Source organism: Cavia porcellus, unplaced genomic scaffold (assembly GCF_034190915.1).
Source record: "Cavia porcellus strain 051 isolate PalLab524CR breed Dunkin Hartley unplaced genomic scaffold, mCavPor4.1 scaffold_21, whole genome shotgun sequence".
In the NCBI taxonomy this organism is placed as follows: Eukaryota; Metazoa; Chordata; class Mammalia; order Rodentia; family Caviidae; genus Cavia; species Cavia porcellus.
The window spans coordinates 16,358,429-16,373,911 of NW_026947504.1; the positions used below are offsets into that span (position 1 = coordinate 16,358,429).

General features: G+C 48.6%; 1 protein-coding gene across 4 annotated transcripts in view; it reads left to right on the plus strand.

Annotated features, from left to right (window-relative positions):
- Afap1l1 (actin filament associated protein 1 like 1) overlaps nucleotides 1-15,483 on the plus strand; it is a 60,786-nt gene that overhangs the window by 21,685 nt on the left and 23,618 nt on the right. For 2 of the 4 annotated variants that reach the window (XM_013141040.3, XM_013141041.3), the window contains exons 2-8: nucleotides 6,029-6,157; nucleotides 7,112-7,195; nucleotides 7,905-8,002; nucleotides 9,038-9,146; nucleotides 12,804-12,902; nucleotides 13,490-13,701; nucleotides 15,066-15,245. In XM_013141040.3, the coding sequence (XP_012996494.1) occupies nucleotides 6,029-6,157; nucleotides 7,112-7,195; nucleotides 7,905-8,002; nucleotides 9,038-9,146; nucleotides 12,804-12,902; nucleotides 13,490-13,701; nucleotides 15,066-15,245 (911 nt within the window). Of the gene's footprint in view, nucleotides 1-1,569; nucleotides 2,060-6,028; nucleotides 6,158-7,111; nucleotides 7,196-7,904; nucleotides 8,003-9,037; nucleotides 9,147-12,803; nucleotides 12,903-13,489; nucleotides 13,702-15,065; nucleotides 15,246-15,483 lie in introns of all 4 variants that reach the window. The other 2 variants (XM_013141042.3, XM_013141043.3) reach the window with 2 other exon arrangements.

Sequence of the window (15,483 nt, forward strand, 5' to 3'; positions counted from 1 at the left end):
TATTATGAAGGTTACCCACCCTAGGGCATGTGTAGTACTCACACCTATTATCCCAGCATTGGACCATGAGTCAGTCACAAACTCTAGAAGCCCTCCTCCATGACTGCATGAAGTTTTGGTGGAACATCTAGACCCAAACCATAAAACAACTCTTGTCTTCACTGAGCTTGTTACAGTAGCACATCTATCACCAAATAGTCTCTGATTGGTACTTTGGAGTCTGCATAGTTCTGGGGAATATTAACAATAGCAATGATGACAACAATAAAATGCAATATGACTATCATGCTTTGAGTTATCTGTTCCAGGGATAGCACTATGCTAAATGCTTTGCAAGTATGCCCTTAACTATTTCTCCTAGCCCAGCCAGTTGGGATCCTACTATTCTCATTCTACAAATGACAAAACTATGGATCAACACAACTCAGAGGTGGCAGTACACGAATCCCAGTATTTGTGGGTCTGAATCCAAAGCTCTAGCTAGACTGATTAAAGCCAGACTCCATATTCCAGCTATGTGTCATCTTCTATAGGGTCTCAGATTGTCTGGGCTTTGTTTTCTCAGTCCAATAATTTCTTTTCTTTTCTTTTCTTTTTTTTTTTTTTTTTTGTGCCAGGGATCAAACTCACAACTTTGTGTTTGCCAAGCAGGCACTTACGCCACTGAGCTAAACCCACGGCAGTCCAATAATTTCTTAAAGAGATTTAGAGGTTTACCCACATTCCTTATGTCTGTAATGTCCTCTAGTAATATCTTTGGTGAAGTATTTTGCAAATGTTCACACATGGACTGTGTACAACAGAATCACCTAGAGTGCTTGTTAAACATAGATTCCTGGATCTCAGTGTAGTACTGAATCACATACTCTGCATTTCTAACAACCTTAGAGGAGTCTTAGTTTTTTCTAAAATTTGAGGCTGCTGTCCTGGTGGTATGTATGAGCCACAGCAGCATCATTTGTCGTTTGTATTATACCCATAAGGCTTCTCTCTGTATTAAATTCCCTGGTGGTTCAAGTCTCTGTGGTTGAATCTTCAGCATTTAAGACAAAGCTGTCTGGGCAAGCAATTCTGTATTTGCTGCATTTGAGAGCCAACATCTTGGTGTGAGTTCTGTGTTTTTCTGGCAGAGCCCAGCAAAGGTTTCTTATATCCATGATGTATATAAGTTCTCTTTGGGATAAGATCCCCATCATTTAACCAAGCATTTGCTTTGAGAAACTTCTTTTCCTTCTATAAGGTCTTCACAGTTAGGGCTCTGATGTGCAGACAGGGCCAGTGGGGACAGAGAATTTCAGCCCACCATAGAGTGGCCTATGGAAGAGTCAGAAGTCTCAAGAGAAGTTGTCAGACCCTTCAAGGAACAGTTTTGAGAAGCCCCACATCCTTCTTCCGGGTCTGGCCTCCCGTCTGCTGAGTTAGACTGAGCTGTCCTTGAGGTTGTCTGGTGGAAGATTCAAGTGTGAGATTCAAGTTTTGAAGACAGAAAGAGCTGGGTCCACAGCCTGGCTCTACCACTGAGTGGCTGAGAAACTTCACTTCTCTTAGCCACCGTTTCGTTCTTTGTAGGTCCCTGGAGGATGAAGCAAATTGATGAACAGCAACAGCCGCGTGTACAGAACTGCTCAGCACCACAGAGGAGCTCATGCAACCCTGCCCTGAGCTTTGTTCAGTGGCTCATGCCCTCTCTGTTCCCTGCAGCCTTCCAGATCTTTGCTGGCTGCAGAAATTGCCACTAGGACTGAATGGCAGCCCTGACTCACCATCTGCCTCTCCTCAGCTCACACATGCTCTTCCTTCTCTACGCTGCTTGAACTTGGTTTGTCACATCTCCAGTAATTGCGAAGCATTTAGAGGTCAAGAGCCCACGTAAAAAATCCCATCGAAGACCAGGAAGGAAATAGAAAATGGTATTGCGACGCTTGAATACTAAAGCTCAGGTGATAAATCTAAAACATTCACTCAGAACCTAATTGTTCTTATTCAGAAACAGTGTGACCAAGTTTGTATGAGGAGCAGCACCACATAGCATTAAGAAGCTGGAGTCCACTGGGCCCAGGTACCTACTGACAACAGCAAGAAATGGTTGGAACCTCACAGCAAAAAGAATGGGACATAAGGAAAGAAAGAAACAAAAGAAAAAAGAGAGAAAAGAAAGGAGGTAGAAGAAGGAAAGAAGAGAAAAATTGAAGAAAACCTAGCAACCTGGGGTCCTTCATGGCACAGTTATCATTTATATTGAGCATCAAATATGGTTGGGGTGGGGATACCTGGGGTCTCCCCAGAATACTCTCAGGGATGTTCACAAGGTCAGAACTACTTTTATATAGTGCTGAGACATTACATGCCTTATTTATTCTCATTTTCCCTGAGTTTTCAATGTTTAAAAGGATCCAGAGATCAAAAAGTTTCAGAATGCCTGAAATAGTGGTAACCCTCCCAGCACCCCCAGAGCCCTGACATCAGTGTAAGAACAAAGCAGGCTGGTGAATTTTAAATATAAATCACTGCTCTTGAGTGCTCCACAGCGTGTGTGTGTGTGTGTGTGTGTGTGTGTGTGTGTGTGTGTGTGTCACAGACAGGTTGCCCACTAGACCTAGCCCTCCAAACTGGTCTAGCCTGGCACCTAATTAGTGCTCAGAAAATGTTTGCAAACTGGGTTAGCTGAAGTTTGGTGTTTCCCTAAAGGGGCTACACAGGTCCATGATTCCATTTGGAGATTCTTCCCAAACAACTCAAGACTGGCTGTATTGTAATCCCAAATAATGAATATTGTAACCAAGGATATTTTTTCTAATCTTCCTCACAGTTCAGAAAGTTATCTTTGTAATTTGATTGAGACATTATTGGAACGCCAGCAAGTTAATTCCAATCTACTATCTCCAATGCAACCAATGGCGAGACTCCAAGACATATTTAAAGTCAAGGGCAACCAGGGGTCCTAAGCCTAATCCAAGTGAAGACATGTGGACAAAGGCCCTGATCCAAGGCCTCTCCCAAAATTTATTATCTTGTGAAGGAGGCAGTGGTTCAAGGATGAGTGACAGTGAGGATGGCGGGAACTATGTGAGTAACCTGAGCTGGCTAGCCAGGAAGGAGAAAAGCATCTTTGCAAAATGCAGGGAGAATGATCATGCAGAAGGATCAATCTGCATGATTCAGTTAAGGTAGCAACTGAATCGTTTTTGAAGGCTGTTGCTTTAGTTTCTTATATATGCCCTGGGAACTCATAGCGTCTTTATTGCAAGGCTTGAAAGTTGATATTTTTGGAGCTGACTGGCTCTGCCATCACGCTGTGCTCAGATCTTTTACAGACAGCACTCTGTGAGGAAACAGGAGACTGTCAGATTGGCCCCAAAGATTACATTATCAGTGTTTCAGCTGGCCTTATTTACATTTCTTAGAGCCAATTAAAGGGAGAAGGGAATAGCATAGACCTCTCTGTACATATCAGTATATAAAAATAAGACTTATGTTGCGGCAGTTGTTTAAAATTCAAGGGGAGTTGCTCAAATTGTCTCCTACAGGCTGGAATGAGTTGACAAGTTTCCTCCTCTGAAGTGGTGTGCCTTCCCATCCAGACCCCTGGCTTCCGTGGCTTCTAGGAGGCTCAAGCCCTAGGGGCAACAGATCTCTAGGCTCCTTTCAGGGCCAGTAGTCCCATTGAAGTTGTATGGCCCAGCAGCTCTAGGAATCATCAGCCTAGAGATTGAACCTGTGTGACTGTCCCTCAGCTCTCCTCAGCCTCAGTGGCCCCGTCCTAGGCAATGGGTATCCCAATCAGACTCCTCATAAATGCTTCAACAGGACATTGATCCTAAACCCACCAGCTCTGTACCCTGCAGCAGGGCACACCTGCAAGGCCAGCGTTGCTATTGAATGACCAGCCTTCAGCCTGTTCTCCACCTGTCTGAAGCAATGCTGGAATGCCACAAAGAGACAGCAGCATCATCAGGTTTTCCCAGCAGTGCCACTTTCCATACCAGTGGTGGCAAACCTGTGGCATGCATGCCACAGTGGGCTGTTTCTTATCATTGAAAGGTCTAAAATGTCACCATCACTGATCTGTATGGAAGGTTTCTGTGAAAAAGAAAGTCTGAGTGTGGTCATTTATTCACTCCTTCCCTTGTGGAACACATAGGGTCCGTGCAGGGCAGGCCCAGTCCACACACTAAATTGGCAAGATCCAGACTCCAGCCCCAGAGCCTCTGTCCCCCTGAGGAAGCCAGACACAGGGCCATCTGCACAGCATACATCAGCAGGGGAAGAACAAAGCAACAGTAAATACGACTGGCTCACAGGGAGCTCTACTCTGAGCCGCCCAAGGCACTGTCACACGGGCCACAAGCCCCCTTCATAGAGGAGGAAACAGCATTGAGTAACTTGCTGAGCATCCCACAGCTGATGAACAATGGAGCCTGAATTGGAACCAAGGCTCCATGCTTCTTCTCATTGACAAGAAGTGTTAGCCCCTGGTTCACGTCACAGAGCCTGAAGGTTCACGCCACACACTCCCTGCTTCCTCAGAGGCCCAGGGTAGACAGAAGCACACAGAGATGAAGATCATGGCTGTGGAGGAAATCCTGGCCCTTCTGCTTATTTCTGGGTGACTCCACACGTTGCTAACCTCTTCTCAGCCCTTCCTTATCTAAACAGTTGGGGTGATCTGAGGACCTCGCTCAAAACTTGTCAGGGAGATCCAGTGTAATTCTGCAAGGCAACTTTATTCTATGGTTAAAAGAGAAGAGGACAAGGAAAGCCGATGCAGTGAGACTCTGTATGCTGTGCATCCTTGGAGAAGTCTTTTTAACTGCTTACCAGTCCAATCGTTTAAATACATGACTAAAAACTGAACTTTTTTTTTCATTAAGTTTTTCACTAAGATCATATAACAGGAAATGTTAAAAATGATAATTCTGTCAAACTTATTCAATAATTTTTCTGTGTATGGTATATCCTAAGACATTCAACACTTGCCCGAGCAACACTTAAAATAGTATGTAAACAAATGCCCTGCCTAAGTGATGCTTGGAGTGTACTGTTAGGTGGTTAATCTCCCTGAGCCTTGGTTTAATTCTCCTTATATTGGAAATGATAAACAGTTACATATTATATTTAAATGATACAAGAAGCATGAAGGGCTTAACACCACTCATGAGAATTGTTCAACACAGGTAGGCTTTTATTACCATGCACAAAAGCTTGTAAATTACAAAGCAGACTGTTACTCTGATGAAGTTAGCCTTGGGCTCTAAGGCAAACCAAGTCCCAAGTTCTTGTTTGGAATAGGGAGACATCAATGACACCATGGTCTTGGTACCATCTGGTCTAAAGGACTCTCTGTGGTAGGATCTTACAACTCGGAATCATCCTGGACCTAGGAACTTGTCAGAAATGGAGAATTTCAGGTCCCACAGGAACAGATAGGCTAGACTTTGCATCTTGGCAAGATCCCCAGGTAGTTCCTGTGCATACTTATGTTTGTGAAACGCTGGTATAAGCATGAAGAAAATGTAATGATCATTTAGGCCATGGCACAGGAGGGGTTAATGTTTAGTTTGGCTCTGGCCAGGGTACCGGAAACAGAAGGTCCCAGAGATTGAAGCCTACGAACTGATGGGACAGGAAGGCTCCCTTCCTGCCTATGTCCTGGACAGCCGGAGCTCTGGCCTGAAAGCCCCCATAGGGGCTCCCCCCCCACACCCCTCTGAGCAGGCGAAGCTGAGAGCTGAATGGGACAAAGGGAGGCCTAGGTACCTGGGCTCAGGGTTGCCAGGGTAAATCTGAGGCGGCCCAGCCTTCTAGCCATGGTTAGCTAAGCTCTGAGGCAGAGTGGAAAGCATGGAGGAATACCACAGGCGATGAACAGCACCCCCACGGCATGGGAGGCTGGTGGCCAGCACTGGGACAGCTGATCTCCCTAACACACTAAACCCTGTCCTCTGGTCCCTGCTGCCCTGACTTCCTGTGGGTCGGGAGGGCCAGATCCTGACTCTGAGCCATGACATGTCCTGGCCTTCCTCCCCAGTGCTGGAGCAGCTGCTCCCAGAGCTCACCAGGCTGCTCAGTCTCTTGGACAATGAGGACCTTAGCGACAGCACCCTGGAGAAGAAGATGGCAGTGGCCTCCATCTTGCAAAGCCTGCAGCCCCTCCCAGGTGAGCTCCAGAGAATCCCACTCTCGGGGACAGCACTGTCCCCATTGAGCTGCCTCTAAGATATGCCAGTATCCCCTGGGTCTGGGAAGGGGCTTGTCTAAGCCTTGTGCCATGGTGAGTTCTGCACGTTCTGGTCCAGTGTCTTCACCTGCTGGGGCCCTGCAGGTCCACCACAGTCCTTACCACGCTCTCTGTCCTCTCCATCCCCAGCTCTCCACAAACCTACACATACACCCTCGCACACTCGCGCCCCCGCCACACACAACACAGCACATTCACACGTCACGCATGCGCACACGTGATACGCAGCTTACATCAACATCCTGTACTTCACATGGCACCAGTTCATACATAAACACACTCTGCCAGAGAGGTCCATAGCACACAACATGTGCGCCTCCTACACTGCTTACACAGAAATGCACTTGCACAACCCTCTGATGCACACTCAGCCTCGTGCATTATACATCTCCCCTACATTTCTGCCTGTGCTCCCTAAATCCACAGTTCTCTGTGCCCAGCAGCATGCCCCGTTACCTGCTCCAGCCTTCCCTGGACATCCCAAGTCTTTCAACAGCACAGTATGCCTCAGTAAGCCCTAGGAGCTGTAGCTCAGTCCTGCAGTGCTCAGGATGTAGTGTGAAGTCACCTGTGGGTGACTCTCTTATTTCCCCACAACAGAGCTGGTGTCACCTGCTGCCCTCACAGTACCATTGGGAGGATGAGTGGGCAATAGTTCTCCTACTGTGCTCTCCAGAGCAGCGCAGTAACACTAGGCTCCTGGGCTCCCTGTGCTTGGAGACAGAGACCCTCAATCACAATGTAAAACTAGAAGCAAAGAGTTAAACGCTGTGAAATGAAGGATGAAGACACACTTTGCAAACTGAGTGCTGTGTCCTGGCGCAGACCTGGTCCTTCCCTTCCTCACTGCCAGTGTCTCCTCTTTCCTCCCAGAAAAGGAAGTCTCCTACCTGTACGTGAACACTGCAGACCTCCACTCAGGGCCCAGCTTTGTGGAGTCCCTCTTTGAAGAGTTTGGTAAGCAGCCTCTTCTGACCTCTCCCATGAAGCCATCTGTCTCTCTGTGTGCACTGAAGTGACCCTGGGTTGGTGGATCCTAGCTCTAATATGGTGTCGTTAAGCCACTTTTGAGTTCTGCAGGCCCTGTCAGCTCTGAAAGTATAATCAGCATCTGAAGTTACAGGAAATCTTCCCCAAGATATGGAGAACAGTAGGGACAAATCTGGGAACCAAAAAGAGCTCCACATGGAACTGATTGTCTCACCGGGGGCCGTTGAGCAGTCCAGCGGCTCAGTGGAAATGTGAACTGTGGCAGCAGCCTGGGCAAGGTGTGGGAGAGTCCTCGCTGTCCGGCTCCCTCCTGCCGCCCCAGGGAAACAGTTGCAGTCCAGGTGCTCCTGGACAGTTTGGGACTGACAGACTCAAGGGAAAAACTGCCTTCATAACACAGCCCTTGAAAATCTCCAAAGCACCATACAAAATGATCATAGTTGATCTGTAGTAATCCCTGATGACAGCCAAGGCAGAGCATAGAGTGACCAGTGACCAGGTTACAGAGTTGTCCCAGGTATGTGGTTTATAAAGCCACATGCCCAGGTTACCAGTGAGGAGGTAGGGGCACCCGGCATCACATGCCAGTCCCCAGATCCCAAGTCCAGCCCTCCTCACTGTCTTTCATACTCATCCTTGGCTTTCTCTGCCTGATGGGCTGACCCCCCCTCCATAGACTGTGACCTGAGCGACCTCCGGGACATGCCAGAAGATGATGGGGAGCCCAGCAAAGGAACAAGCCCTGAGCCAGCCAAGAGCTCATCTCCAAGAACTGTGAGTCATGGCCTGGCCCTTGCCCCTCTCCAAATAGCAGCAGGGAGCCTCCTGCCTGCAGAGGGCCCCGCTCCTTCTCCCAGGTGTCATTAAAGACAGAAACAGCCCCACGTCAGCATTTCAGGCCGTAACAGCACCCTTGCTGCATTCCTGCTGAGTGGGAAGGGTGTGGTGGAGTAGTCTGTCTCCTCAGGCCCTGAGGACAGCACCACCTGACCTCAGGTTGCCTGTATGGGTGATGGAAAAGCTCTGGGCCAGAGGTTGGGTGGCCTCTGCCCTCCCTACTCCTTTGCTGCATGGTTTTAGAAAAATCACTTCCCTTCTCAAAGCCTGAGATTTTCACCTACAAAATGAAGGATTAAGCTAGATCGAGGACTCCCAACCTTGGAGCCAGAGAATTAGAGGCAAGCATCATCTGTCAGCTGCACGAGTGATTGTCAGTGGTGCCAAGTGTACAGAACACAGTGTGTCCTTTACATGCTCACTGAAACTGTGTGGGTTTGACATGCTTGTTATCCCCATTTCACAGATAAGGAAGCTGAGGCTCAGAAAGGAAAGGTGATATGCCTGATATCCTACAACTAGTAAGTGGCAGAACTTAGCTTAGGGCTATAGTTGCATTGGCCCAAGAGCTTCAGTTCTCACTGTTGGGTGATTTTACCTCACTTGGTAACAGATGTCACTGTTAACTACTGTTCCTCACGTGTACAGAGATGTGCTGGCCAGGGATTGCAGAACTCATGGTCGTTTTGGATCATTCCACATGTACTCACTCCAAAATATGACCCCTACCCCCCGTATTTTTGCAGTCCACAAAACTTTCAGACATTACAGAGGAGCCTCGGTGCTTAAAAAGTTGGACAAAAAGAGCAAAGGACAAATACGCCTTTGAGTTTGGGCAGCTCTGAGACTTGATTAAAAGTTACAGTTTTACTTGAAGACAGCCACCTGCCTCCCTGCTGCCGGCCTCCTTCCTGCCCACTGCACCCGATCCCCAGGCCGCTCAGTCTCACACACCCTCCCTGTCACCTGCAGGCAGCCAACCCGCCTCCACCGCTGCCCAACAAGCCCCCTCCCGAGGACTACTATGAGGAGGCCCTTCCTCTGGGACCCGGCAAGTCCCCCGAGTACATCAGCTCCCACAGTAAGTTCTGGCACCCTGGGTCACATGTGTCTCTTCCTTTAAAAGTTCATTCAAGCTCCCTGTGCCATGCAGGGGCTGGAACACCATGCCTGGCACCTGCCTCCAAAGCCTTGTTTCCTGAGGAGGGGCTCCCCGGGCTCCTGATCTTTTTTCATTGCTGGAGGATGGGCATGGCCCGGAGTCCAGAAGCTTGGCTTTCCTGTGGCCTGCCTCTCCCTGTTTCCTCTCTGGACCTCTGCTCCTCTGCCCTTAAAGCAAGGGATCTGAGGCTCACTCTAGAAGTGTGCTAGGACACTAGGAATGCCGGCAGCGCCGCAGCCCCACTGCTGTGTCTACAGGTGGTGAGGTGGTTTGGGTTTCAGCGGACTCACATCTCCTGGGCAGGTTAGGTTATTGAGTCAACAGGTAAGAGAAAGCATCTGGTCTAAACCACGGGTCTTAAGAGACCAGTGGGCCCACCCCAGAGATTTGTGAGCTAGTAAACATAGCTCTTTAAAAATTGTATGTATTTTATAATATTTATAATCTAATACTACCATAATACTTAGCTATAGTTTTATTTACATACATAACTTGTACATCAATATAAAAATGCTAAGTACATATTTTTGCTGATAGTTGGGCTCAGACTACCTTTGAAAATCTCTTAGTAAGGCGGCACTTTCAGAGATCATTTCTATAATAGGCAAATCTCTTAGTATTGCAAACAGAGTCCTTGATCTTCCCTCAGCGTAGCGATAGGTGTCTGCTCCTTTGGGGGCCAGCTGAAGTCACTTTCAGTACGGGCACTCAGCATTCCATACAAAGAACTGTACTGTGGATTTTGGGTGGCCAGCATGCATAGCTGTATCTGTATATGATAATGTTAGTGTGTGGCTTCCCTGTCACCCAGCAGCACAGCGGAATGTTCTCCAACCAAAACAATATAAATAAAACAGGCTCATGCTGATCAGAAATGAATCCCAAGGTATGATCGTTTAGAAAGTCAAACATTCAATGCTGCCGATGACATGATTCTACTTGTTGTTTTTTAAATATACTCTCAAATACTTGTGCATTTGTTTTACTAATTTTTCCAGGATGTGCAAGAAACTATTAGCAGGATTTTCTGTAGGAAGTAAGCAGAAATCTGGGTGCAGGGGTAGGGGTGTAGCTCGGCAGTAGAACACTTGCCTAGATGTGTGAGGCCCCAGCATCAGGTGAGTCAAATGTGTGGTTTGAGAAATACCCTTCTTAGGGACACTGTGTGTGATGGTACACATCAGAATCCCGCTACTCAGGAAGCTGAGATGGAAGATCTCGAGCCCAGCGGTTTGAGACTGACCTGGGCAACACAGCAAGACCCATCTCAAAGAAAAATCTGGGTGAAGGGAATATATTCTTCTATGCACACCATTTTGTACTGTTTGTATTTTTTTACCCACAGGCAAATATTTTTATTGACCATTTTCACTATTTTAAAATATCTAACCAAAAGCATCTCTTTTATTTCATGTTTTTTGGCCATCTTATCTTGTTCCCAAACATTTTCATCACCGAAAAAGAAGCTGTGCCAACATACTGCACTCCCCACTCCCCACCACCACCCAAACCCTCTCAGCCACCACCAGTCCACTTTCTGTCAATATGGGTTTGCCTGTGCTGGACACTTCACAGAGATGGAATCGTACAACCTGTGGCCTTTGGCAGGTGGCTTCTTTCGCCTAGCACCATGTTTAGGGGATGCACCCAGGTTGGGGCAGTATCAGAACGTCACTTGTTTTCGTAGCAGAGGGGTATCCTGTCATGTGAACATGCCACACTGTGTTCATCCATCCACCGCCTGATGAACATTTGGGTTGTCTGCACCCTTGGACAGTGGTGGGATTGGACCAGATGACCTGTGGCCCTCTGAGGCCTTGAGAGTCTCAAATTCTGTGACACTGTGTGCAGATATTTCATCCATGTAAGGATGGAGGAGGGAGAAAGGGATGAGGTTCTCTGGGCCCAAGCCCAGACCAACCACTGGAACCCCAAGGCGTGATAGGGCTCCTCCGCCTGCCCAGAGAGCTCACTTCCCTCGCAGGCAAGGCCAAGAAGCAACCCTCCTGGGACCAGCAGCAAGCTCAGGAAGGGGAGGACCCTTCCTCTCCAGAGTCCAGCCCAGCCACGTGTCACAGTGCTTTGCCCCCATGCCCCTCCCTCTTCCCCATCGCCTCCCTTCTCTTCCACCCCATTCCCTTGGCCCCAACACCCCCAGTCCGCCTCACTGCATGGGTGGCAGCTCCTGAGCCCTGCTGACAAAGGCATGCTCTGAGCCTCACTTGAGAGACAGAGCCAAGTGTCCCAGGCACTGGGAATTCCTGTTGTCAGGAAACAGATGGACAGGAGAGACTTGGGAGCCAGGAGAGAACTCTGAAGAACAGTTTGATGTGAGCTGGACTTGGGGAAGGAAGGCTTCCTAGAGCAGGGGCTGTGCTGGCAACATTTCTGATTCAGGCTTGTGAGTCTTGTGTTCTTGTCTATAAAATGGGCTGAACTCTCCTCTCCAGTTTGTAGGACTCAAAGGAGACCATAGCAGTAGCTGGCATTTGTCTCTCGCATTCTCTGCACTGGGCACTGTGTTGAGAGTTCATGTGCACCGTGTCCATAGCCCCAGGTGAGAACCATTCACACCACAATCGGAAATGTAGGAAAACTCTGTTCTTTCCATTTAGCAGATGGTGGAGATGGGCCTCGAACTCGGCTCTGACCAAGCCCACATCACACATTCCTCAGCAACCACGCTTCTGAATGTGCTTAGGGGCTGCCTACATCAGAATAACCTTGTGCATTTTCAAAAATAATTTTTAGTGAAATTTGTTCCAGCTCAATAGATTTTGATATATTTTCTATTCTTATGCACATGTAGAATTTTCCTATCAAATAGATTTTTTCAAGGCAGATTCCTCAACCCAGCTCACTCCAGTGAATCCAGTGCCTGGGGCTGCAGCCTAGGAATCTGCATTCTGAGGCCACTCCTAGGAGAACTGGCTGCAGGATGCAGTCTGAGATGCCCGCAAACTGCTGCATGGTGCCCTAGGCCTCCCAGGCCCAACAAGAAAGCACTATAAGAACTCAAGATGGGAGCCATTCCTGCATGCATTATTAGGATCTAGGCCAGTTCTCCTTTGCAGTCCTAGTGTTGGAAGAAAGTTTGCCATGTAAGTCAAGAAACACACATTTTGGGAAGGGCTGAAATGGAGGGTGTCTGAGCCCATGCAGCTGGTATGACACCCTGAAGTACAGGGTTGAGAATTGTGAGCAAAACACACACACACACACACACAAATACGTAGGGTCACTGAGGAGGGTCTAACCACTTGGCCCCTTGCAAGGTCAGAGGAAAGATGCTAGAGCTGGGTATTGATGGTTGAGTAGGAGCTCTCTGATAGAAGATAAGAGGATACCAGAAATAGCGTGATGACAGGCCTAGAGGTATGACGGGGCACAGCAGGGCAGTTGGTGCCAGGGACACAGAGCAGACTAGATACAGAGTTAGGTCCTATGCCCAGGTTAGGGCTACCCTGAGCTTCCCATCCCTTCCCCGAGAAGGGTATGGCATCCACGGCTTTCCCAGCCCCACCCCAAGTGTGTGCCCCCATTTCTGCAGCTCCACTCTTTCCAACCACCCAACAGATGGCAGCAGCCCAGCCCATTCGATTGTGGACGGCTACTATGAGGACGCAGACAGCAGCTACCCCACGACCAGGGTGAACGGCGAGCTGAAGCACTCCTGTAAGTGCCGATGTGTTCACCCACCTGCACCGTTATCCTCACCCTGGACCACAGAGACCCCAAGCCCTTGTTTCGGGTGACCACAGGGTTCAGTGGAAAGACCCTGAAACGGCAGTCTGAAGCTCAAGTTTTGCCCTAGGCCTCCCTGACTCGGGGTAACTGGTCTTAGGGGAGCCTTGTTTCCCAGTCTATAATGAGGGGTTGCTGAGAGGCTCGAGGCTCTGGCTGTCCATGTGATGGTGTAATAGCAGGCATTTATTTTACTGACCACTTAGCAGCGCCAGACATTTGGCTAAACGTTCTCCACGATTTGGAGCCCAGGTAGCAGAGGAAGTGTGGGTACTGTCGTTTGTTACGATCACTTACTGATGAGAAACTGGAGCTCTGGGAAGGGGAGCCTCTAAGATCACAAAGGGGTGGTGAATTGAACTGCAGTGTCCAGCGTGAGAGTCTCCAGGCAGTCACTGCCAACATCGCGCCTATGCCCCCTCAGCAAGCTCAGGACCACAGGGCAGGGGCGGCCTACAGAGAGGTGAGAAGGTTTCCCTGAAGGTGGCATGACAGGTCCTTTCCCATGGCACCTGCAGACAATGACTCTGATGCGATGAGCAGCTCCTATGAGTCCTACGATGAGGAGGAGGAGGAAGGCAAGGGCCCACAGCCCAGGCATCAGTGGCCCTCTGAGGAGGCCTCCATGCACCTGGTGAGGGACTGCAGGATATGTGCCTTCCTGCTGCGGAAAAAGCGCTTTGGGCAGTGGGCCAAGCAGCTGACCCTGATCAAGGAGGACCAGCTTCTGGTGAGTGGCCTCCCCCGTGGACGTGTTGTGGGTGTGTCCCCTGTGCCTGCGGGTGTGTCTGCCTCGGCCTGCTGTGTGTGACCTGGCTGAATACACAAAATCTCAAAGACCAGTACTTCCTTGATCAGGGCGCGCCCACGCCGGCAGAATTCGTGAACATGCGCACATGCACACACGCTCACACATGTGCAAACCTTGAAACTCGGTGCAGGCTTACCAAGATTGCTATGGGGTTTTTCCAGAGAATTTTTATCACTTTAAAACAAAGTTTGTTATTTTTCATTATGCAAATTAATGTGCCGATTTATAAGGCTAGTGAAAAACAAAATGAAAAGTGACTTTTTTTAGTACCCGGAATCGAACTCACAACCTCAAACTTAACAGACAAGCGCTGTGTTACTGAGCTGCGTTCCTAGCCCTAAAAACTGGATTTTAAAAACACTCACAATCCCACTGGCCAGAAGTGCCTTCATTTCCACACACCTGTCCTTCATATAATGAACCCTTTGGCATTCATTCATATATAACTTGCTTACTGCAAAGAAATGTTTTTAACTTACCAGCTCATATCACTATCATTTCATAAAATATGCTCAAAAGGTACAAAGTAGGATAGCGAATATAACAGTCAAAAAATAAGAGTGGTTCTTCTTCCACTAAAAAAAATGGTGTCAAGCCTTCCTCAATACACATGCATTGGAGACAAGACATCATTCCACTGTGGTGCATGGAAAACGTGTCCCAGGCCAGCACTGGTCCAAGGGTCCTGGCTGGCTGTATCTCCTCCTTTTTTCTTCTGTCCATTTCTCACTGCAGTGGCCACACTGCCATCACAGTCTCACAGAATGGTGACACAGGCAGTCTAGACCTCAAAAGGAAAGTCTGATAACTCCCACGCTGGTAGTCCCAGTTGCTGGGAAACTGAGGCAGAAGAATCAAGAGTTTGAACCCGTGCAAGCTAGCAACTTAGTGAAACCCTGTCTCAAAATGGAAAAACAAAAAGGCAATAAACACTTGTCATTAAGGCCTATGGTTGCTGAGAGTTTGTATCACAGGTGCTGAATATTATTAAATACTTTTTGCTCCATTGCACTGTATAATTTTTTGCCTTTTTACTGATTACTTTTTATTGTTAATATGATGGATTATATGGTTAACTACTTTTCATTTTAAACCACTGTTGTGTTCCTAGACCAAGCCCCACTTAGTCCTGACACAGTGTGCTTTTTATGTCTGGATTTCATTCGCCAGTATTTTGCTCAGGGCTTTTGGACTTGTGAGAGAGATTAGCCTATAATGACAGGCAGTGGTCTCCATGCTCTGTCCTCACTCCAGAAAGTCCTCCCTGTTCTGTGCCTGTCCAGTGTTACAAGAGCTCCAAGGACCGGCAGCCGCATCTGAGGCTGGCACTGGACGTCTGCAGTGTCATCTACGTGCCCAAGGACAGCAGGCACAAGAGGCACGAGCTGCGCTTCTCCCAGGGCGCCACTGAGGTCTTGGTGCTGGCCCTGCAGAGCCGGGAGCAGGCGGAGGAGTGGCTGAAGGTAGGTGGGGCCTGCAGGGGAGGCCTGGCTTCTGGCCTCCCTTCCTTCCTCTCTTTGACAGGCTACTGTCTCCATGGAGCCAGTCGTGGCCCTGGATTAGGCTCAGAGCCTGCACTTGTGTGGAGAGGGGCTGGGAGGCCTTGGATGTCTGCAGTGGACAGACCTTACATTGCAACCCTTGTTCCCCCTAGTTGCCTGAATCCCCTTTCTAGCATCCCTGCTGGGGGCTAGACCATCC